The sequence below is a fragment of the Nelusetta ayraudi genome, unplaced genomic scaffold (assembly GCF_046127955.1).
Source record: "Nelusetta ayraudi isolate G7.1 ecotype Tasmania unplaced genomic scaffold, CSIRO-AGI_Nayr_v1 ptg000006l, whole genome shotgun sequence".
Lineage (NCBI taxonomy): Eukaryota > Metazoa > Chordata > Actinopteri > Tetraodontiformes > Monacanthidae > Nelusetta > Nelusetta ayraudi.
Genome location: NW_027466056.1, coordinates 6,053,235 through 6,075,912, shown reverse-complemented (window position 1 = coordinate 6,075,912; position 22,678 = coordinate 6,053,235). Strand labels below are relative to the sequence as shown.

At 45.0% G+C, this 22,678-nt stretch overlaps 1 protein-coding gene across 3 annotated transcripts in view; it reads right to left on the bottom strand.

The window, feature by feature from the left end:
• Positions 1-797: 797 nt before the first annotated feature.
• Positions 798-22,678, bottom strand: part of prkx (protein kinase X-linked) — a 36,404-nt gene continuing 14,523 nt past the window's right edge. For 2 of the 3 annotated variants that reach the window (XM_076017469.1, XM_076017470.1), the window contains 7 exons: positions 20,029-20,292; positions 19,118-19,189; positions 13,816-13,935; positions 9,194-9,289; positions 5,168-5,225; positions 3,426-3,503; positions 798-3,313 (listed from right to left, as the gene is read on the bottom strand). In XM_076017469.1, coding sequence (XP_075873584.1) covers positions 3,188-3,313; positions 3,426-3,503; positions 5,168-5,225; positions 9,194-9,289; positions 13,816-13,935; positions 19,118-19,189; positions 20,029-20,292 — 814 coding nt within the window. In that variant the 3' untranslated portion in view covers positions 798-3,187. The remainder of the gene's footprint in view (positions 3,314-3,425; positions 3,504-5,167; positions 5,226-9,193; positions 9,290-13,815; positions 13,936-19,117; positions 19,190-20,028; positions 20,293-22,678) is intronic. The other variant, XM_076017471.1, reaches the window with a different exon arrangement.

The window sequence follows — 22,678 nt, the reverse complement described above, 5'->3', positions numbered from 1 at the left end:
CCTAGCATTTTCTGATAACGGCATACTTGAGTTAAAGACGTGTGCCTTTAAGATTATCTAAAATTCTGCTTTAATAGTCCTGCAGCGATGCCAGTCCATTAAACTCAGTGGGTGGAATTTGAAACCGGGAATGAGATCGCTTTTGAGTTAACAAAGCCCCAGTTAGAAGTCAGAAATTCAAGATTGAGGCCTTTGTTGTTTGGGTTAGCAGTGTTGGTTAGCAGTCGGTTAGCAGTGTTGAGGACAATGTATATACATATATGCATGTATATATACATACATATACATATGCATGTATATATACATACATATATGTATATATATATATATATACATATATGTATGTATATATACATATACATATATATACGTATATACGCACACATATATATGTATAGATGTAGGTGTAGTGTAATAGTGTTGGTTTGACTGGTTTAATGCGATGAAAATAAGACCAAGTTGGTAATGAACTGAAAAAGTCACTAAATCGCAGCCATGACTTTAAGTTGATTTTGCCTAAAATGTTAAGATCAATTTCTAGCCTACCCGGGGTCACGAAAATAGCAACTATAACGCAAGCGATTCCGACACTTCAAGTAATTTTTATATTTCATACACACACGTGGTACCCTTGTGTTAGCTCTTAAGCGTCGCTGTAACTGCACGCAAACCGTGTAAACACTGACAAGAGCTACCGGTGCTATATTGCTGTCAGGGAACTCTTCAACGGGAGACTACAGCGTCAAATATATGGATATATTTCCTTTTCTTTTCCTTTTTTTTAAAAAAAAAAAGAAAAAAAAACTGCACCAATTGCGTATTTACAACATCATGCCCTATAGCTTATTTCGTTAAAGGAGCAGCTGTTAAGTGGAAACACCTTTGCTTGAATGTTCACTTCATTATAGTGGAATTTGACCCTTGTATTGCAGCGCCTTTGTAAAAACAGATGAAACATGAGAATTTGGCTTGGCAGTTGCATTTACACACATACAGTTAGCATTTTGTTACATCACACTCACATCCTTGATTTATTATTATTTGTTATTAATATTACTACTACTTTAGGGTTGTTTTTTTTTTAGTCCTGACACCAAAGGGATTGTCAGGTAGGCAGCGAAGCATAATGGAAATAATTTGTTTGAAGGAAAAATAAAAACTATTGAAATAGATGATTACAAAAGTAGATGAACACTGGATCACGAAGGCAACCGGAGTTGGACGAGTTCAATACTGACTGTCGCGCGCTAACAACAATAACGGCGACTCGGCTGGGTGGGAGGCAAATTGTGATGGTGTGTGTGGGGGGGGAGGGGAGGAGGTAGGGGTTCTGGAATTCATTTGTGGACCAGCTGTGACGGTATGGTAATGACAAAGTCCTCTGGCTGCGAACGCACCGTTTTTTCTTTTTGTTTTTTTTTTGGTGGTGGTGGTGGAAGAGGGGGCGGGGTTAAGAGTCACGGATGGACAACGAGAACAACAGATAACAAGAACAGCAATGGCTGGAAGGAGAAAAACCCAACAGTGTTTGTCGAGGTGACACATTCAACAGAGATACTTTTGCCCCCCCCCCAACATGCCCATTGATCTGCGATGTAAGGCACCTTTTTCATCAAGTGCTTCTTGGTACACACTCTTGTAGCGCTGCGATGTCGTTTTTTAAATATATTTTTACACCTTAAAATGATAGCTTCTAATTGTTTGAAAATGAAATTGCTCGCAACAGGGACAGAGCCGTAGCAAATTGAGATGCTAGCGTTGCACAGGACTTTAGAACTTTTGGTTCCCCTTTACAGTATCATTACAGTAAGAACAACTCTTGCTAGGCAATGAGAAGCTAGCTAGGAAGCTAGATAGCGCACTAGTCTCTGTTTGCTAGAAACAGCAAGGAGACAAAATATGACTTTGTCTAAGGGAACTAGTTAGGTACCTCACTAGTCTCTGCTTGCTGGCAACGACAGCTGTTGCCAATAAGACCAAAGACTTTGTCAGACAACGCAAGAAAAAGATCTGGCAGGGCCGTTCTTGTGAGCAGGCAACCAAAGTTACAGAGGTGCGTCAACAGTTTCACTTTTTATGTTACAAGTACATTTTGAAATGATCTTTTTTTTTTTTTTGTGGAAAAAACGACATTGCTGTGCTTTAAAACAAAGTGCGCGGTCAAGACCAGATGAGAGTCCCGAGCTGTTCTGAGGGTACACGTGCGCAGAAAGGTCAACCATTGTTGGAAGCTACCTACGGATACGCTGCTTCGGACAAGCAACAGTGCTATTTGGAATTACGTGAATGTTATTAAGTATGTGGAATTAAGGCGATTGATAAAACGTAAGAGACAACCGCGGAGTTAAGGGTTGTTGTGAGACAGTAGTTGCAACAAGTGGCTTGGTCAGTTTCTGTGGTTAAAGCAAAACTACATTTCGTGAAAAAAAAACAAAAACAAAAAGGTCACGGTCAGTTTTGTCGTTAGGTTCGTATTATTCACATACACTTTCAATGTCAAGGGGCGGCAAAAGATGGCTTGACTTGCCCACAGCTAGCAGTCAACGATGGATGACCATTTGTCTTTTTTGAAAAGGCACGCCTCAATTCATAATCGGGAACTTGCGTCGGGTCTCGAGCGCGGCCCACTTATTGCAACACAGTGTGGGAGGAGTCTAAAGCTGCACACTAGCAAATACTGGCCAGCCAATGGATACAGCACCAGTCTGGAAGTCACTTCAAGCACGACAAAGTGGACATTTTAAAAAGAGGATACAAAAAAACGAACATAATATAAAAAAAGGACCTGATTATTCATATTTTTCAGATGTAGAAAGTAACAGTCTTTAGGTTTTAAAAGCAACCAGATTGTTATGATTTGATTTTTTTTTTTTTTTTTTGCATATGCAGGGTAAAAAAAAACATACAAAAAACTGCAGAGACTAAGATCATAAATAAAAATATAAAAAGCAAATCATTCTGCGATATGATACATGTCACAGTATCAATTGTTTGTGTCTGTTCTGGGGGGAGGACGTTAATACAGGCGTTGACCCCCTCACACACACACCCACACACACTTTGATAAATAAGGGTTTTGTTTTTCCCCCGCCCTCAAAGACAGTTCCTGTCAGACGACCATCACAATATTGTGTCGACAATCAGAAAGGCATTCGTTTGTCTGATGGCGGAGCGGGCTGACGGGCGTTCAGAAGTTCTCGAAGATCTCCAAGTCCTTCTGAGGCACGGGGGGGTCTTTCTTCCAGTCGTCCTCCGGGTACACGTCAAAGTTTGACGTGTCGCCCTCGTGGGTGACTTTGGGAACAATGGGAGGCTGTGGGAACAGTGCAAGATTTTAAGAGGGTCGGTTTGTCGCAGGACAGAGGCTATTTAAGCCATGCCACGGGAATTCCTGGTGTTAAAAATCAACAAGTCACAGCTCTCACCTTTAGTTTCCTCTGAGGAACCGCGTCCCAGTCGATCGTCTTGAACCATCGGTGCTTCTTGATGTCGTCTGCTCCGTTCTGACGGAGAAACGCAGTGGTACCGGAGGTGAACAACGATTGAGGCGCAAGTGCAACAAAATATGCAACAAAATGTATATGAAGAAGTATTTGTCAAATGGATTTTTACTAGCGATTTAGACCAACGAAAACACGGACGCCCGTTTTCAAACGGTATGCACTTAGGGTTCCTTCCCGCAATGACAGCTAGTCTTTTGGGACCAACTTTGGCGGCCACACGATCTAATGCAGGTTTTTTCGGTACTCCTGCGCTGGCCTGCTTTTTGAAAGCGGAAACTCCATGTCTTGTATAGTCAATGCATCAAACTAAACTCCCAGCAATAAAAAAAAAAAAAAAAAGCAATAATAATTTAAAAAAAAATGTTTTTGGTTAAGTTATACAAATATTCAACTGCGGAGATTCTTACTTTGGTGGTGTGACCAATGGTACTGGGCTCATAGTAGGCTAAGTTTTAGCAGAAAGCTAAAGCTTAACCTTTTATCAGGAGGTTTTTTTTTGCATAATTTAGTCTGGCATAAATTCCTCAAGCGAAGCTACTCTATTTGAACCCCAATATGAAAAATACAGATGAAGCAACAAACGAAAAAATGTGACCTTTCATTTGAAAACTGCTAATACCTCTTTTTTCAGTCATCGACCGTAAAACTGTACATAATCCCACAGCCACTGAGTGCCTGTGAGACAGAATCTGGCCAAACGAGAGACGTGAGTGGAATATTGGCAGCTACAAACAAACACTATGTTGAGTGGGATTATGTGGAGTTAGTCAATGAGCAGACAAGCGTTGGCCGCTCTCATTTTGTTGCGCTCTTTATTAGCAAGTGATACAGAGCAATGAGGTTCCAGTGTGTCTCTCCACCTATCAGGAGCCAGGTGGTCTCGGAGGAAATGAATGGAAAACGGACAAACCAATTGCTGCCAAAATGTAGCCATGGCCATATACATATGTATATATATATGTATATATGTATATATATATATATGTATATATGTATATATATATATACACACATATATATATGTGTGTGTGTATATGTGTGTGTTTTACTAGCGATTTAGATAGACAAAAAGATTTGAAATATTCTTGAACGGTACGAATTTGAGGCTCCTTTCGATATGGACAGCCAGTCATTTTCCATTTCTTTGCAACCAACAAAATTCTATTTTGAACAAATTCTATTTTGAACTAATTTTATTACATTTAGCTGCGGAGAAGAGGTCAACGTTAGCTAGCCATTTTTGCAGTGAAACCAGTCTGGGGACAGATTTTAAAGATAATGTACTTTATCTCGTGTGTTTCTCTCAAACTGTGTTTTAAGGATTGGTCGACGCTTGCAACGTTTTGATGTGATAACTGGGTCAGAAAAACATTTCCGCAATATCGAGTTGCTCAGAGAAGCAACGCAAAGTTGCTTTCGACATTTGGATCTGAGTCATACGACACCTTTCCCACCTCCCGGCATTCCTTCGTGCAGAATGCAGGGAGCAATAAAAGTCCAAAACACGCCATCTATAAAGTGTCTACATGTAAATGATTAGAACCACGTGGTGCCACTCTGCTGAGTCTTTGCCCGTCCCTTAACCGTTGATGTAAAAAAACAAAACAAAGAAAACACCCAAGAGATGACATATGGCTCAAAAAGACACAGTCTGACAAACTCACCTTCATGCAGCCGAGACGCCTGGCTCGGTCAATGACCAGAAATTTTTTGATGAGGTCTCTGGGGAGGGGAAAAAAAATAAAAAGCATTCATTGAATCCAGGCTGTTTTCTTTGTGGAACTTTGCCATCTGTCTGTCTTTCTCTCTCCGAAAATGGAAAAACCTGCGCGATGTCGCGCTGCGACTGATGAACACATCCCCGGCGAAAAGAACCTGACAGTCTTGCGGAGGGGCGACGGGCACTCTGCCGGCTGAGTCGTGACACTTTGACAATCTTTGAATCAAAAGGAGCGCGAGCACTCTCCAGGACTTACCAAGCCGCCAGCACGTGTGATGCGGGGAGGAAGTGGGGGTGATTTGCGTGAGGCCCGAGTGTCAGCTCTCTTGAGGAACAGAGGGCTTTTGATGAACGTCTCCGAGTCTCTCTCGTAGGAGCTGTCGACAGTCTCATAAATACCGGAGGCTGGATGTTGATGGGTCAGCACTTTCTCACTAAACCCTGTCACTGCTAAAAAGAACGGGCCTTTGATACGTTGCAACCGTATTCTAATCTCCCCCACCAGCTCGCCGCTTCGGAAATACCTGCGTTTGTGCCACCTCGTGGGTTTCACAATGGTTTCTAAAGGGTTTTTTTGAAAAGCACACAAAATAAAAAAACAAGAAGTCTTCACCGCCGGAAGGGACACGCTGAGACGTTAGCTAAAACTTTGGTTTGTCTAAAGAAGGGGTCACCAACACGGTGCCAAGGTAGCACCAGGTATCCCCAAGGACCCAGGACCAAATAAGTCGCCCGAGTTGTGCCTGCTAAAAGTATAAAAGTATAAAGTATAGAGAAATCTGTCTAAAATGTAATTTTATTCTGTTGCTGTTCTTTCATACAACTGCACTCATAAAGATTCGTGAGTGACAGTATCTGAAGTGATCACCTGAAAATTTGAACAATTGTTGAAATGAATAGAAATAAAGTGCTGAATATTGATATTATCTGTATCCCACTTTGTTCAGTCACTGGTGATACTTATTGTGAGAAATCATTAACATGATGATTGTTATCACACATGACTGAGTATCATTAATAATAACATACAACTAAGACAAACTGAGAAAATGTGTTATTTCAGAAACTGGTTGCCCTTCCTGACTCAGGACCCATGTCGGAGCTCTCAGGTTCAAAAAGGTTGGTGCCCCCCTGGTCCAAAGTCTGCCTTCTGAAATACGTGGAGCGCTGTATTTCCAAATAAATGCTCAAAAGGCCCACTGTCTAGAGTCGAATGTGAAGCAATGAACGCCTGATGAACGGGTAAGGGAAATTGTTGGGTGGCTATGTAAGCGTATGACGGCGCGAGTGCAAATGAACTTTGAGTGAACGAGCCGGAATGCTGGATCATCCCATGAGGTTGTGACACAGCTCGCTGCCCGAGTAAATTCAGAGGACTGCCTTGGGTGAAGTAGGTGGGGGAGGGGAGTTGCTTCTCGCTATTTATGCTATTTAGAAGGGCTGCCCTCTACCAGATGAAATAACACCACTAGAGCTTCACATACCAATTTTCTATGACCTTATTATATCTGAAGGTAATGAAAATACCTTATTGCCCCTTAAAAACTGTTTATTTGGCTCTAATGGCGAAACTACCCTTGGACGTAGGGATGTCCTAAATCGGCACGCCAATCCAATCCCGATTCAGCATATTTTATTAGATCGTTCTGCCTTCAAAATACGTTTACTATAACTGAAGTAACTGATTCAGTGAAGCTTACATTATCTTTACAAAGTCTGCATTGTATTTACTGAGCAAAGAGCAAAGTCATCACCAAGCTCCGAATGCACTTTGAAAATGAATGTACTTACTTTATAAGCACAATTTCACATATTTTTTTTAATTTCATTTATGTTTTACATAGTATGCTCACTGTGTTCTTCAACTTGTAAAATAAACAAAACATTGAGAAAAAGCAAAGCATGTATTGATCATTGAAGCAAACAATGCAATTTATTTTGCAATGTGCCAAGAGAAAAGTCTGAATCCAATGGATTCAGTTTATTCAAGGTAAGAAAAAAGATCGGATCGGGGGGGGAAAAAAAATCGGGATCGGCAATTACTCATCATTAATAAAATCGGGATCGGATCGGGTCCAAAAAAATGTGATTGGGACATCCCTACTTGGAAGTATCGGAAATTGACCCGCCTACCTTGTAGTACCGATCCCTGCCAATACCTTATGGGTAGTGTTGGCTTGCTTCAAAAGCTCTGTGACAATGTAATTGGTAAGTAAACGGTTTGAGAAACCTATTAAAGCGCACACATTCTTGTCTGACCCTGAGGGAGCCGAACGTGTCTGACGGATCACATCCAAGCTTCCCTGCCACATGGCGACGGCGGGGGGCGGTGGGGTTGCAAGGTCAGGTCAGCGTGTTCGTAACAAGCCTCCTAACAACCCGCTAATTTTACGGCCAATGCCTTGTGAGACTTTTACTGCTTTGGGGATGCGGTGGGGTTAGCGGGGGGGAGCCTCTGCGGGCCGTACCGTTGGTAGAGCCGTCGTACGTTTATCAACGGAAATGGAGTGTGGGACATTTTTCAAAGTCGCAAATTTTGGACAGGCTTCAAATCCTTCTGCCTGTGGACTCGCACGCAAAGCCGATGGCACAGTTGGGGAGTTGTGGCGTCTGCTGAATCACCGGGGCAAAAGGGCTGTGAGCGCGTCTGCTGGGGTGGCTCTCCGGGTGTTGCCATGTCAGGGCTGATTGAGTGCGCGCGCACACAAGCACGCGCTCATTCCCTGACACGCTGAGAGCACTGAACCTGTAATCTTGCACATTCCTGTGCCCTCCAGCTGCTCTAATGGGCGGCTTAAGCCGCCGGAGAACCATTTCAAATCAGCTGGGTGTGTCATTAGCGGCCGGAAGTCGACTCAGAAGACCTTCTTTAGCTCTAGGGAGCTCATTGTCCCCGTGTTAAAGGGACACTCAGCCACTTAGAGAGCCCATCCACAGCCAATGTGGTCCTGGCAACCATGTGAAGACTTTTGTTTGGACAGTTAGTCAAATTGGGTTTGTGTGTGTGTATGTGTGTGTGTGTGTGTGTGTGTGTGTGTGTGTGTGTGTGTGTGTGCGCGCATGCATGCGTGCGTGCGTGTGTGTGTGTGTGTGGGAGGAGAAACCCCAATGGGGAGACTAAAATGTCCTGACTTGCTGCCAGAACGCAGGCAGAATTTAGCTTGAAGTGAGCACAATGTCGATTGAGGGGAGTTGGGGGTTGGGGGGCCGGGGGGGTGTTGGGGGAAGGGGTCGGCTTGATAAGGGCGCTGAGGTCAATTGCCATATGTGATGTTTTCCAAATCCACATTCATGTCCCTCAGGTAAAGAGCCCACAGGAAAACTTGTGGCAGAAAGTGACTGGACAAGCCTTCCATTTATTATATTCAAATGGAGCAATTCGATTCTTGAGTAAGTTTAGCCAGTTGGCTGCAGCTACAAGGGGCATCGACTGTGGAACTTCGTGGACACACAGTCACGAAAAGGAAGTTGATTGGTTATGGAATCAATAACTTCGAAATCAGACTTTGAACGACGAGAATGCAAAAAGAAAGTAAAGTGAGTGTATTTTCCTCTTTAAATATAGAACCCTCATTTTAACCAACCACTAAACCACAGTTGATCAGCGTTTATTGAGAGATCATTTTGGAAGAATGCCCCTGGGGCAAATTATCAAGTGCTGTAATAACACTGTTATAACATTGCTACAACCCTCATAATGGGATCTCAAGGTATTTCTTAATCATCTGAGACTACAACAAATTACAAAGACTCTGCTACTCTATCACCACTGATTACTCCTGAGTAAATTATTACGGCTCTAGTACTCCTGAGAACACAATATAAAAGGTTTCGTGGAAGGGCTGCTGCCGCTGATATCAATTACATGCATATTAATTAACAGACCTTTCTCAAGCGCAATACGACACACCTACCCCTCTGCGCCCCACCTTGCAGTTAGTGAGACACGGGCCTGCTGGCGGGCACTTACTTTACGTAGAAGTCCAGATGGCGCGGGAACTCCAGCTTTCCGGCGAGGATCTTCTGGTAGATCCCGAACGGATTGTCGTCAAAGAACGGCGGGTACCTGCAGGGGGTGAGGAGGTGGGGGAGGAGGAGCGAAATGAAGGGTTGTCTCAAATTCTCTGAGGTACCGTTGCACTGCAACAACACCCTGATGCAAGGAACAGGTAAAATCCGGCAAAGGGAGGCCGTAGACGTGCTGGCACCGTTCAAGTCCAGACCAGCGACTTAAATGCTTTCCTAGTTTCTCTGCGCCCCCCCAACCTGGACGAGTCATTACTGTAAAATTACATAATGGGGCCTGCACCTAAATGCGTTACCCACAGACGCAGACAGGTTCATAATCACACCAATTTGTCACACGCCACTTCCAGAAGACGGTGGGATGAAGGCGGCCGAGTCATGCCAGACATCCAATGCATTTGTGTGTGTGTGTGTGTGTGTGTGTGTGTGTGTGTGGTTTCCCCCCTCCTCTCCTGCAAGTAGGTGGTGTCATAAGCAGAAAATCTGGGTCAAACTAGGGAGAGGCTCTGATAAAACGATTTCCTGACTCGTATTTTCCCACGTGAGGGCAGACAATGTCGCTGTCGCCGCAAAGGGGTTTCGAGCTGGAGGCCGCTCGCCTCCGAATGTCACGGGAACGACGGGCATCATACGATACCGGCGACGGCCGGTGGGCAAGTCAGGACTGTTGCCACAAAAACGCATTTTGGGCAGAGTGACAGCGATCAGTGTCGAGTTCATCCCGACTTTCATGTTCCGAGTGAATAGCACTAACATGAATGTAAACGCACTTGCTGTCCGGGTGAAACACTTCGGGGCTGCTGCCTGTTACTCAACTGTGGCATTAGGAGTCCGACCAGCGAGGCAAAGGAGACAGAAGAGGACGGGGGAGGAGGGTCAAATTAATTTTTTATGCCACCAATGCGGAAAATTGAGTCCAGGAATAGACGTGCTTTAATTAAAATTCCCAAGTTGGGTGGATTGGTGGGGTTGGGTGGGGTTGTCTTTTGAACGAGAACACTCCTCCATGCAACTTTTTCTCAGTTATTAGCGTGAAATTGACCCAAAGTCCCATTCCTGGCCCGCTGAATTTTCCCCCACAGAATTATGCGGGACTCCGCGCAAGGCGGCCAAGGAGGTGAGGGGGGACGGAGAGGAGTCTGTACACTGTCAGATGACAGAGTGAGGCCACACATCCCTACATACACACACACATTCACTCTCTGTGTGATTGGTTTCCATTAAGTGCGGCAATCCGGCCCGGCAGGGGTGGGAGGCTTATGGCAAGCCAGAGCATTTCTTTCGCTTGGTCTTCACTCCTCTGGCTTCGCCCTTAGGGGGCGGCCCTGCCCCTTTAGTAAATGCTGCTTCTTCTTCTTTTTTAAAAAAAATAAAAAAATAATTTAAAACCTGTGCCTTACCCCTGGAGGAGGACCCATCTTACCCGCCGCTGACATTTCAGCAAGCGGGTGCAACATTCTCTGGATTAGAGACTCTCCGAGCCTTCTTATCCCACCTTCCCCGCCGAGTCTCTCACACACACACACACACACACACACACACACACACACACACACACACACGCACACACGCACGCACGCACGCACGCACGCTGGATGCGTGTTGCCAAACGACAATTTGCAATGTTTTCACAGCGCTCTGCGGTCATGTCGGAGGTTGCGTTTCATCCCCAGAATCAAACTTTTTTTTCTGGTGAAAAAATACAGAGGGAGATGAAGGGATGATATTTGATTATCTTGCCCGATTTCTGGGGGGTTTCTTTTTTGCGAAATCCAACTGGATATCTTGACCGTCTCTGGTTTTACAGTGTTCAAGGCGCGAGTTCAGTCCTGCCAACCCTGGACTGAAGGCTTGTATTTTGGCTAATATTTTTTTGGGTCAAGTCTCAAAAACACTTACATCAGCCCGGTTACGGTCGCAGCTGTTCCGAGTAGGAAAAAAGAAGAAGAAAAAAAGGAACACGGACAGACCTACTTCTCAGCTTATTTGCCTGGCAGTCCCGCAGGAGGGTGGCGCGGCTCGAGGCTAGCCGGTGAACTTGGCGGACCATTTGGCAGCTAATGGGCCAGACACTCCCTGCAGGAGTTTATGGAGACCACACCAGCGCTAAAAGACGACTGAACATTGGTGAACGGCAAAAACGAACCCTCTCTGAATACGTGATGGCAAAAGAACGTGTGTGTCGGCTTTTATCAACACGCTGGGGAGACAATTTGTTTTAAATCTGATCCACTGCAAGGTATGCGGTCATAAATGATTCCATTCGAACGTGGCCCACGCCGCGCAACCCATACATCATCGCCGACCGCTTGCCGTTCATTTGGAGTAATTGGATGAGAGTTTGTTTTGTTTGTCTTAAAGGAATTAAGCCCACCAAGAGCTGAATTAAAAATGTTCTTTTCAAATCGTAAATTGCGTTAGGCGATTCTGCGCTCTCGCTAATCCAATCCAGCGCGCTCGGAAAGCTTCGATTTTAAGAATGCAAGGGTTAACACGGTGGGAATTTTCATGTCGAGGAGGGGGGCGTATTTGATTAAGATTTTGAAAAACTGACTTTTGACCTCATTAAAAAACAGATGAGAATGAAAATACGAGAATTTACATGTAGAGTACAGCTGGGATCTGAGGCCGAGGAGGAAAAGTAGTAGCAGGGAGTATCGTCAACTTTTACAGTACTGAGGTTTTAAAAGTGCCAAGATATCGGTGGCAGAAAGCGAAATTAAAAAGTTCACGAAATGTGGACATTAGGGATGTGCGATACCACTATTTTAATATCCAGATACCAAAACCGATATTAGTACTTTAAGATGCGTACCTGTGGTTATGAAAATGATGACTTTTAAAATAAACATTTGTGTCTCACGCTCCTCTCATCGCCTCCGCTGTAACTCGTCATGTTCTTCTGTGTGGTGCTTTTTCAGGTGTTTGATAAGATTTGTGGTGTTGCCACCATATCCCTCACAGACTTTCGAATCAGTCACGTTGCCTCATTTACGTTTACACAGGTGAAATGATTTCAAACAATGCTTTGTTTTGTTTTCTATCAGCCATACCGCAGCTTCTTCTTTCAGTCTCTCCTGTGACTTGCTGTGATCAACGAGGCTGCTTCCGTGTGCGTGTGTATCAGTGTGCGCAGGCACCAAGCATTAACAGAGCACGGAAGCCAGAAGGCAAACTAGTTTCTATATCCTACACTAATATTTACTAGATATGACCCTTTCTACCTTTTTAGACTTGATGACACATTCAGTTTAGAAGTATTATTTCTTGTGAAAACAGACCTGGGATCGATATTTCGATGTGAAGATCGATTCTAGAAAAGACATGTCTAGATCGACGTATTGATATTTCTGGATCGATCCGCACATCCCTCAAAAGGACGATGCTGAGTCTTCAAAATCCGATGTCGTGTGAACTGAGATGTCGCGTGACACGATGATGTAGCGAGTCTGAACGTGACACATGACAAAAATATATGTTATATTAAAACATATACTGTGTGTAATACAGGTTATTTCAGTGTGACAGTAGTGGACTATGTAGACTCTAATACACACCCATGGCGCTTTTTTTGGGTTCAATATCACAAAAGATATTGTACAACCCAGTGTGAGATTTTAATGCCGAAGCACCTTTGTTTAGCTGAATCTTAGGTTGTTGTTTTTTTTAAGAGAAAACAACATTATTTTTAAAATGCACCATCAGTAAACATAATAAATGTTGTTAATGAATCAAATATGAAAAAACAGAGAGTAATTATTTGTAAACAACTTAATAGTGCGTATCACTATAGGAGCAACAAATGGTTAATAAAATATTTACCAACACTAGTAACTGTGAAGCGTGAACAAGGGTGTATAAACCATCACCGCACATGAACACAACATGAAAAATCCCTTTTTCGCAGAGGTGGGAGGTGGGAGGGGGGGGTGGTTATCATCAGATATTATCATAATTGCAAAAACAAACGACGGCCGTCGCAGTGAAACCCGAGCGCTTTCCAGCGGGGCTTGGCGTCATTGTTCACCGACGCCAATGATTTTTCCCCCGTTTACAAATTAATCTGTCGCAGCTCGGCGGCATCCGGCAGGCGCGCGGCGACCAGCACTTCCCGCCGTGGCAGTAATGGTGATGCCATTGATTGAAAATACATAAATACATAAATCCTCCCAAATCGCCGCTCTGTTGTCACACACGTTCACCCGTGGGGTTATTATGTGTAATTGCATCATTTTCTGACTGATCTATTTCTTTCTTTCTTTCTTTCTTTCTTTCTTTTTAAATTGCCTAAATTTTGGGTGCCTGATGTTTATCCCAGTCCTGTGGCGAGCTGTGTAAAGTGTCCGCCGCCGATGGATTTTGTGAGTTTGTACAGCAGAGTACAGCAGGGGGAAATGATTCCTGCTGACATTTTTCAGATCCATCAGACGCTCACATGTTCCCCGTTGGGAAAAGCAGAAACTTGAAATCATGATCACTGAATAACAGGAGCCTCCCTCCCTCTGTGTGGCTCTCGTGGGGGAGAGCACCCCCTGGTGTTGGAAACGGGCAGGGCGTTGCACTTACCCAGCCAGCATTTCAAAGACGAGGATGCCCAGGGCCCACCAGTCCACTGCCCGGCCGTGGCCTTTGCTTTGGATGACTTCGGGGGCCAAGTACTCCGGGGTGCCACACAGCGTCCAGGTCCTGAGGAGAGTAAGAATACAAATACTGTGGATAAGCGGTCAGAGTCGTTGACAAGGTTCCACTCTAAGTGGCTGAGGCTCACGGTGAAGTGTTCTTCCAGTATTGAAACCAGGGACCGATAGGGAAAGGGTGAAAATGAGCTGATTTTTTTCCCTTTTTTTTTTTATTATTATTACTATTTATACTATATACTATTGTTTAATGTGAAGCTTTAAACATGACACAATTGAGAGGTTTGAGTAGTCCCACAAACAGATATCATCTATGTCTATGTTTGAGCATGACCCAGCGGTGAGCATGTCTGGTTTATAAAGAGGTTGCTACTCGAGTGAAGCTGGCGTCTAGAAAATGTACACAGCTAATTTTCCTTACAAAAAAACGACGACGACAACTCTATTTAACAGTGAAGCCAGACAGCAACAGTGATACACAACCTGGGAGTGATTTTCCATGAGAACAAATGTTAAAAAAAAATAAATAAATAAAAAAAATTAAAAAATGATTGAATCGGGACTCCGTATCAGCTTAAAATCAAACTACTTGGACCACAAGGGCGGGAAAAGATGTGGTCAGGACACCTCTAAGTTAAACACGAAAAACAAAACAAAACTGCGGTATGAAATAACCAAAGGCAGCTTGGCTCTGCTGTCAATGTCAAAATGGGACACATACATGAGATCTTTGTTGTTCTTCCATCTGTTGGGTTTTTCATAGGCTGAACAGTTTGGTCCTCGACCCAGCGCTGCATCAGACCTCGGCGTGTTTCGCCTTTTTTTTTTTTTTTTTTTTTCCTTGGCGACGTTCCTATTGAAATGCCTCGCTGCCATTAACAGTTCATCGCCTCGGTGACACGCCGAGTCAAAAAAACAAGAAAAAAAAAAAAACCCAGAAAACTCCCGCCTTGCTCCTTCGCCGTCTCGCGCTTGTTTACCCGGCGCCGCCTGTCGAGCGGTGACATTTGAGTGATGTTTCCATCTGCGTGTTACAGTGTGTCAGAGATTACAACGAGGGCTAAAAACACACACACACACACACACACACAGACACAACGAGGCACGGCGGCGGTCACACGCGGCTGTGGAAAAGTGATCCGTCGGCATCACCTGACCCAGATATGTCAGCCGTGAGGGGGAGGAAGGCGGGGGTCGGGGGGGGGGGGGTTGCTGGCTGGATGCGACGGCGACAGATCAGGTGACCGCCAAGCGAGAGCGTAACGGGGGCGAGACTCCAGCCAGTGTAGTCTGGTTTATTCTGGCGGGTATACTCTGACACCCCCCCACCCCAACCCTGAGCCTCGTACCCATGTGTCCTGCAGCAGCTGCTTCGAAAACAACACAAACCAAGAATCACCAAGCTCGGTAATGCATTAAGTATGCATCCATGTGTAAGTGAGATCACAAAAGACTGATTATGTATCGTCTAAATGTAAGTGTATTGTGAGCAAAACAAGGTGGGTCATTTACAGCCGGACTTTAATTAACTTAATTAAAAGTGATAATAATTGTGTAATTGGGAACCTTTTCCAGCAGTTGCATGGCGTATACCTGCGTATCACGTAGAGACTACACCATTGTCCCGAGGTACGGGCGCTGAACAACGGGTGCCAGGTGAGTGCAAGCAATCGCAGGAGGTCTAAAGCTGATAACCCCCCCCCCTCCACACCTCACCTCCTCCCAAGCCGACCCCCACCCTCTGCCTCGGCAAACCCGAGCAGCAGTCCGACAGCGGTAACAAACAGCGAGGAAGCCACTTGTCCTCTGATGAAGTGCAGAGGCGGCCCGCCTTTCATCGTCCGTCAACGGCAGCCACCGAGGTAATGACCTCCTTTTCGGGGCGGTTGCCACGGCGACGGCAATTTGCATGAACATGATGTTTGGCCCCCGGTGGAGGAGGCTGAGGAGGACGAGGAGGCGGTGGTGGCGGCGGCCAGTGTCGGCGCAGAGGACGCACCTCTGTCGCTCCGCAGCAGAGGTGGATGTCGGTTTAAGGCGTGGGGTCCCTGCCAGCAGGGGGCACTGCGGCAATGCAGAGGAGGCAGGAGGCAGGCGACACTCCACCACGCCGCTAGGAACGGGAAAAGTGCAAGATGGCTGCGGCAATGAGGCCATTGTCTTTCCTCATTCCGGGGCAATTCCGCAGTCCTCCATTTACACAAGTGAGTCAGTCTTGTGCGTCCGAGAGGTATCCACTCCCCCATCTGTTTTGCTCCTCCACTCCGTGGGAAAATGTAATCTTACTCCATTATGTTTACACGTCAGCGGGGGGTCAACGCAGAGCCCGGGGCGAAGCGCTTGGGGCGGGGTGGGGTGGAAACGGGGACGCGAAAGTAAGTGCGGCTGCGGGCGACCAATATAGGGCCGTCGCTTCTCCTCGGCAGCGCATCCATTCTACTCAGTCGAGGTCGTGCCGAGGCCTCGGTATCTAATTTAGCCTGAATGACATCGGGGGTGCGAGGGAGGGCGGGGCGGTCCTTCAGCGGCACTGCCGTGGGGTGAGTGGGTGAGGGAGGTGCGGCAGGGCCCTTGAGAGTTTCAAGGGTGCCATTGAAACCTCGACCGCTCGACAAAAAGTGGGACTTTTTCAAGGGCACAGAACAAGGGAGGAGGTACATGCTACACACTACAGGATAAGGCCAGGTCTCCAAATACCTCCAACATGTTGAATCACTGGCCGTGTGTTCAAAATGTTATGATGCAGACGTGATTACTTATGCTAGTGGCAAATATTCAGCATTAATACTCGTGGGAGTCTGCAGGGGTTGCCGATTTGCACATATCCCAATTCGGATCAGACCGAAATGCACAACAGCAGCTTTAAGAATACAAAGAATTGTTTTATCTTATAAACTCAGGAGGTTGTTGGGGGGTTGTTGTCTTTAACAGGAACTTTGACAGTACCCCCCCCAAAAAAATGGATTGCCCGTGTTGATGAGATGGCGAGTAACAAGAGCGCAACAATGGGCTGGTATCACGTCGGCTAAGGGTATTCTGTCTGTGATGTTTCGGAACTGCAGGCCCAAAGGGCCCCCAGAGAGAATCGGCTGAAATATGTTTTGTGCCACGAATGAACAAAGTAATATGCATAATAATCAATAAGCGTTGATGCATTTGTGCCAGTTAAGATGGTGGAATTTAATGAGAATTTTGTGAGCTTTTGACGACAAAAGTTACAGTGGGGCTTTTGCATTGCACCACTATGAGGCCACATAGTGCAGTGAAGTCACTTCCTGTTTGTGTTTTGGATTTTTATTTTATTTTTATTTTTAAACATTTGCATACAAACATGCAAGTGGCTAATTGTTTGGGTATTGGTGTATTGTTGTTGTTTTCAGCACAGGGAATTTGGATGAGAACCACCTCATACATAAAATCTGGGTTTTCTCATAGTGAGACTAATGATATTTTGTACATTGTCCCTGATGCGAATAAACACAATTAACTCTAAACCTACTGCAGTGCTGCGTCTATTTGTGAACTGTATGTAATTTGTGTGTGAAGATATACACATATTCATCGCCGCATCAGCACAGATCCACTAAGAACGGAAGAATTTCAAAGCATGTTTACACCTACACTAAGAGCTGAAATAGTCCTAAACTCGACCGTGGCTACGGATGTTCATGGTGAAATGTTGCCCACACCCCGCCCCCCTTTTCAATTTAACCTTTAGTGGGAATTGGAATTTAATAAAAGCGTGAACTGTAACAAATGCGCTCTCCATTACCGAGTGGAACACGTAAGCACAGATGAGGAAATTCTTTTGTTGTTTTTTTTTCCCATTATATTGTCACGGTGAAATTCCGTGAACATGGTCCAAGCAGATTCAGGAGAGTCCACTGTATCTGGTGGAGAGGATTCCAAGGCTGTTGGTTGTTGTCAGGAAAAAAACAACAAAACAAAACATAACATTGTTGGAGTTACTGTGGCGTACAGAACTTAAATTGAGTTGAACTAATTATTCAACAAGAGGCACAGATATTGACAGACAAATAAAAATTACAGAAACAAATCCCATTTTACCATAAATGTATGAATTGCTATTTTCATTTTCTACACGCTGAATGGTGGCTCAGCCTCTCCATCAAGGCTTTGCAGACTTTTATATTTGTTGTTTTTATTCTCCCAAGGGGAAAAGAGTTTGTCAATTTTTGAAAATGCATTTTTAATAGTATTATGATTTAAGTACTAAACTGTAAGACAAGTCGTGAAGAAGTCTTCTTTTTTTTTAAGTGCAATCCTTTATTACAATATCTGTGGCCCCTGTGGTGATTCATATGAAGAACCCAACTGATTGGTTGGTCAGTCGATCTTAGTGTATCACGATACGGCTTCATCGGCAAAGTTTTTCGAAACAATGTGTGTCAACATAATGCAGCGATCGATAACTCCGCCCCAAAAATCAATCTGGGTTGAACTTTTGGGTGTCCCGCAACCAACTCTTCTTACGTTTATTTTTTAAGTCGATTAAAAAGTAAAAGCCGTGGATGCAAACTATTAGTAGTAGTACTATTATTAGTCTCTTAGCTTCAATTATCGTACGTTGGTGCCTCGGTCGCATTCATTTCGGGTTAAAACTGGGGACTGCATTCGCGCCGTGCAGTCGAGCGACAGCGCGAAAAGCCCACGAGAAAAACACATCTCTATGTCGAAACCTACAGTTCTGCATTGGCAGTTGCTCCATCATCCACTCTCCAATGACAACCGATCAAGCGTCAAAGCCCACAAGCTTGGCGCGCTGTATTCCCCAGCTGTCAGTCAACATCACGACACGCCGACAGCGAGGGGGGGGGGGGGGAGGAGACTCTACGTCCACTGCCAACGCAGAGGGGCAAAACTCGCACGGTGGCAAGGTAAGAGCATCATGTGAATCTGATTGGATGTGGCCGATGGCGGCACGGCGAGAGCCTGATGAGTTAATGCAATAACTCGGATTGTACGGATACTGTGAAGCCGGGAATAAATGCATATGATTTAATTATGGGGGAACTCTTCTCTTGTACTTAAAGTCCCACTTAGAAAATGTACATAATGCAAACATAAGATCCAGAGCACTGCAGGATTCAAGGCCGTTGGTTTACTGGACAAAAGACAGGGGCCACCGACAAAAACAAGCATCACGACACTTGGACATGGGATTAACGAGGTGATTTGAAGATTTGAATGTGCATAAATGTGGACATTACTTTGTTAAGTCAGAATCAGCCAGGTTGGTTCCTCCCTCTGAAACCGCCTTGTGGCTCTCTCGTTTTTGCCCGCTAAAAAAAAAACAACAGCAAAAAAAAACATGTGAAGGGTAAAACAAAGCATGAGTGAGTTCTTGTGGGGATCGGTGCCATTTCAGACGGGGTGAAACTTGCATATTTGAATACGGGCGGTGACGATTTCATTCAGCGACCTGCAGTGAGCCGAATAGCAGCGTTTAAATCAAGTTGGGTGAAATCGGAGAAACCAAAGGACGTGGCTAGTGCAGCAATGCTCTGAAACTGTCCCGACCAATGAACAAACAGGAATGAAACAACACTGTACCGTGTATATAAAGTGTGTGGCCCAACAACCAACATAGAAATTTGAACTATTTTGCTGCAAGATTAATTTTGGGCTCCTTTCCATATTGACAGTTGTCATTCTTGGTCTTTCTGCAACCAACTTGGTCCATTTCTGTTGGGCAAACTACAGAACGCAGGTTGTTGGTAAAGTGGAAGCTTGGTCCACCTTTTTTTATATATACTCAATGGCCTAAAGTGAAGAATGAGTTTGGAAGTTTTCTTTTAGAGATGCTGGACCCGCCAAAGTGACTTACAACACCGGATGTTTCTGTCTCAGAATCAAATACCATTGTAAAGCACCAGTGCGGCACATTCAGTCACATGTGGCCCACTATCAGCTCCAAATAGGCTGCTCTGACCTTCAAAAAGATCCAGAAAATATTTCTAACTCTGACCTCTCTACGTCAGCCGACTGTGGAATAATTTGTCTGGGGCGATTACTCTAATCAGCCCCTCGTTTAAACTCCATTCTGTGTCACTTATCCAGCTCACAATGCGTAATTGCGGCTGTCAAGATCAATTTAAAAAAAATGTTTAAAAAAAATCACCTGTCAGAGAGCTTCTTGGCGAAGCCGAAGTCGGTGAGGCGGATGTGTCCCTCGCCGTCCAGCAGGATGTTCTCGGGCTTGAGGTCGCGGTAGACGATTTCTTTGGAGTGGAGGTACTCGATGGCGCAGACGATCTCGGAGGTGTAGAAGAGGCCCGCGCTGTTGCTGAAGCGTCCCCGGCTGCGCAGGTAGCTGAAGAGCTCGCCACCCGGCACGTAGTCCATCAGCATGTAGAGGAAGCGCTCGTCGTGGTGCGTCCAGAATCTGGCCGACGGGAAGTGAAAGTGAGGGAACAACTCTTTCAGCATAAGACACAGGTGTCAAAAACTGGCCCACGCAAGGCCAAATGTAATATATTATACAGCGTATGTACGGCTAATACTACAAAGCCCTGAACGCTCTGCTGGTATTTTGGAGCGTCAATCAGGACAGGACGTTCATTGAAGGATACTATGATGGCTTCATTGGTTTATTTTGTTATTCTATTTTTAAATGTATTATCAGCCCGTGGAAAAAGGTCATTGCTGAAATTTAAACCAGAAGTGTGCAAAAAAAGAGGTATATGATTTTTATTGACTTTTTATTCATTTTGCTGAGTTTTGGTTGGGTTTTTTTTTCAAATTTGAAATTCAATTTTGCATGTGTGCAATATGAAGTATTACGCTTTCCTTATTCCATATTCAGTTTTGAAGCAAAACTTGTTTGGGTCGATACAAAAGTGTTCACTGTTCTATCTGGAGGAAGATTGTTATTGTTATTGTATTCAATAAATATCAATGTTGGCCCACAACTTTGTCCAAATGTTATATTCTGGCCCCACTGTGTATTGAGTTTGACACCACTGGCATTGGGGAAAGGCAAAAAAGGACATAGACAAGAGAGCTGAAGGAGGCAAAGGAGGCGCTGGCCTTACTCTTTAACTGACCAGAAAGCCTCGCCGCGCCTCGCCTCGCCACGGTTCGATTGTGTTCTCATTGGCCCCCGGTTCACGAGACCGTGGGCGGAGTCGACGCGGTAAAGCAGGACAATGTTTTTGACGGCATTATTTCTGTGCGATACACGACAGCGCAGCGATGGACAAAGTAGAAGTTTTTTCATACATGCCAGTTTTCCTCACTGAAATCACAGTTGATCATTTATGCAGGCAACATTTATCATTTCTTGTTTCGTTTTCTGGGAGAGTAAAGGTGTAGTTCAACCTTTATATCTTCGCCAAAAGTAAACACGAGGCAGATACGACGGGAAATAGCATTTATTTAAAAACAAACAGACAGTAAAGACGCGAGCCAAGGACCACTTTATGCCGCGGTGTTCGAGGCTTCCTCGCGGCGAAGAGCCACGTCCTCTCGACGAATCCGTATTTCCTCTCGTCTCGAGACTCCTCGGATTCCCTAGCTTAACGCGCCTCGCGCAGGAGCAACTCGGTTTGTTCCGAGCGCTTCGTCGTTTTAGCGAACATGGTTGAAGACACTCGCGAACACGGAAGTTCCGTGTCTAAAGAGTCGGCGTAGGTGTCCCCTCCGACAGGGAAAATCGCCGAAAACACTGAGCCAATCCAGTGCCCTGCTCGTCGCGACGTCACCACTCAACTCGCCTCGTCTCGCTTGGACCCTGGGCGCTTGAGGTACCAAAACGGCGCCCCCTACAACCGTGCAGCGGCCAGTGAGGACGCTCTACAACCGAACCATGGCGAAGCGAGGCGAGGCGAGGCGAGGCTATGAGAGCGCCCCCAAACTGTCCGAAAACGAGTGCTCCTTCTTTGTCACTCAACGACAAACACAACAATGTACCACGTGATGCAGAACAGCCATCTCCTTCGTGAGAAGCACCGTCTTACCGACGATCATCGAGAACGCTTGTAGAAGCCAATAAAATGATTTTTGAAGAAAACACAATGAAGTTTGTTTGTTTGTTTGTTTGTTTTAACAGTTTCTGAGATGGTCACATTGCAAAGAGTGTTTTGACTTAGACGCAGCAATGCAGGGAAACAGTACTAATTTATACAACCACCTCAAACATCCCCACAAGGCATTTGGACAAAGCTATAAAAGACTCACTCAAGCCCTGAAATGTTGACTAACTTGTTTTCAGGAAGGAATCTTAAACCAGTTGCCTACAGAAAAAGGGAATTTTACTTCTGTGTACGTTTAGGAAGCAAGTCTGTTTTTTTGTTTGCTTTTTTTAATCGTCAAAAGTTGCTGTTACGACCGTTCCTTTTGACGACCAGAGTTGATTTGCCAATCTTGCATGTAAGCACAATGATATTTTGGTTCAGTTTTTGTTACGGACAATACGTGTAAAAAAAATTAATTAATTAATTAATTAATTAAAAATTTTTAAAAATTTGAAAGAATTGAGATTCTCAATTTTTCCAGAATTGTGCGGAGTGCGGACCCTACTGGTCGACCACAGAGACTCCTTCATCGCCATTTCATCTCTGTGCTCGCATCGCTCCTCTCTCCTCGCCCCTAATTTGCAGCCGAGTTAACTTTTACCCATTTCTTCGCGGCGTTCTTCTCGCTTCTTTCCAATTTACACGTCACGCTTAACGCGCACAGCTGGCAGTGAACGCCTGCTGCGCATGAATACCAAGTGAGGGCATCTCCAACTCTCCTTCCCTCGTCAATGAAACACAGCAGAGCTGCCGCGC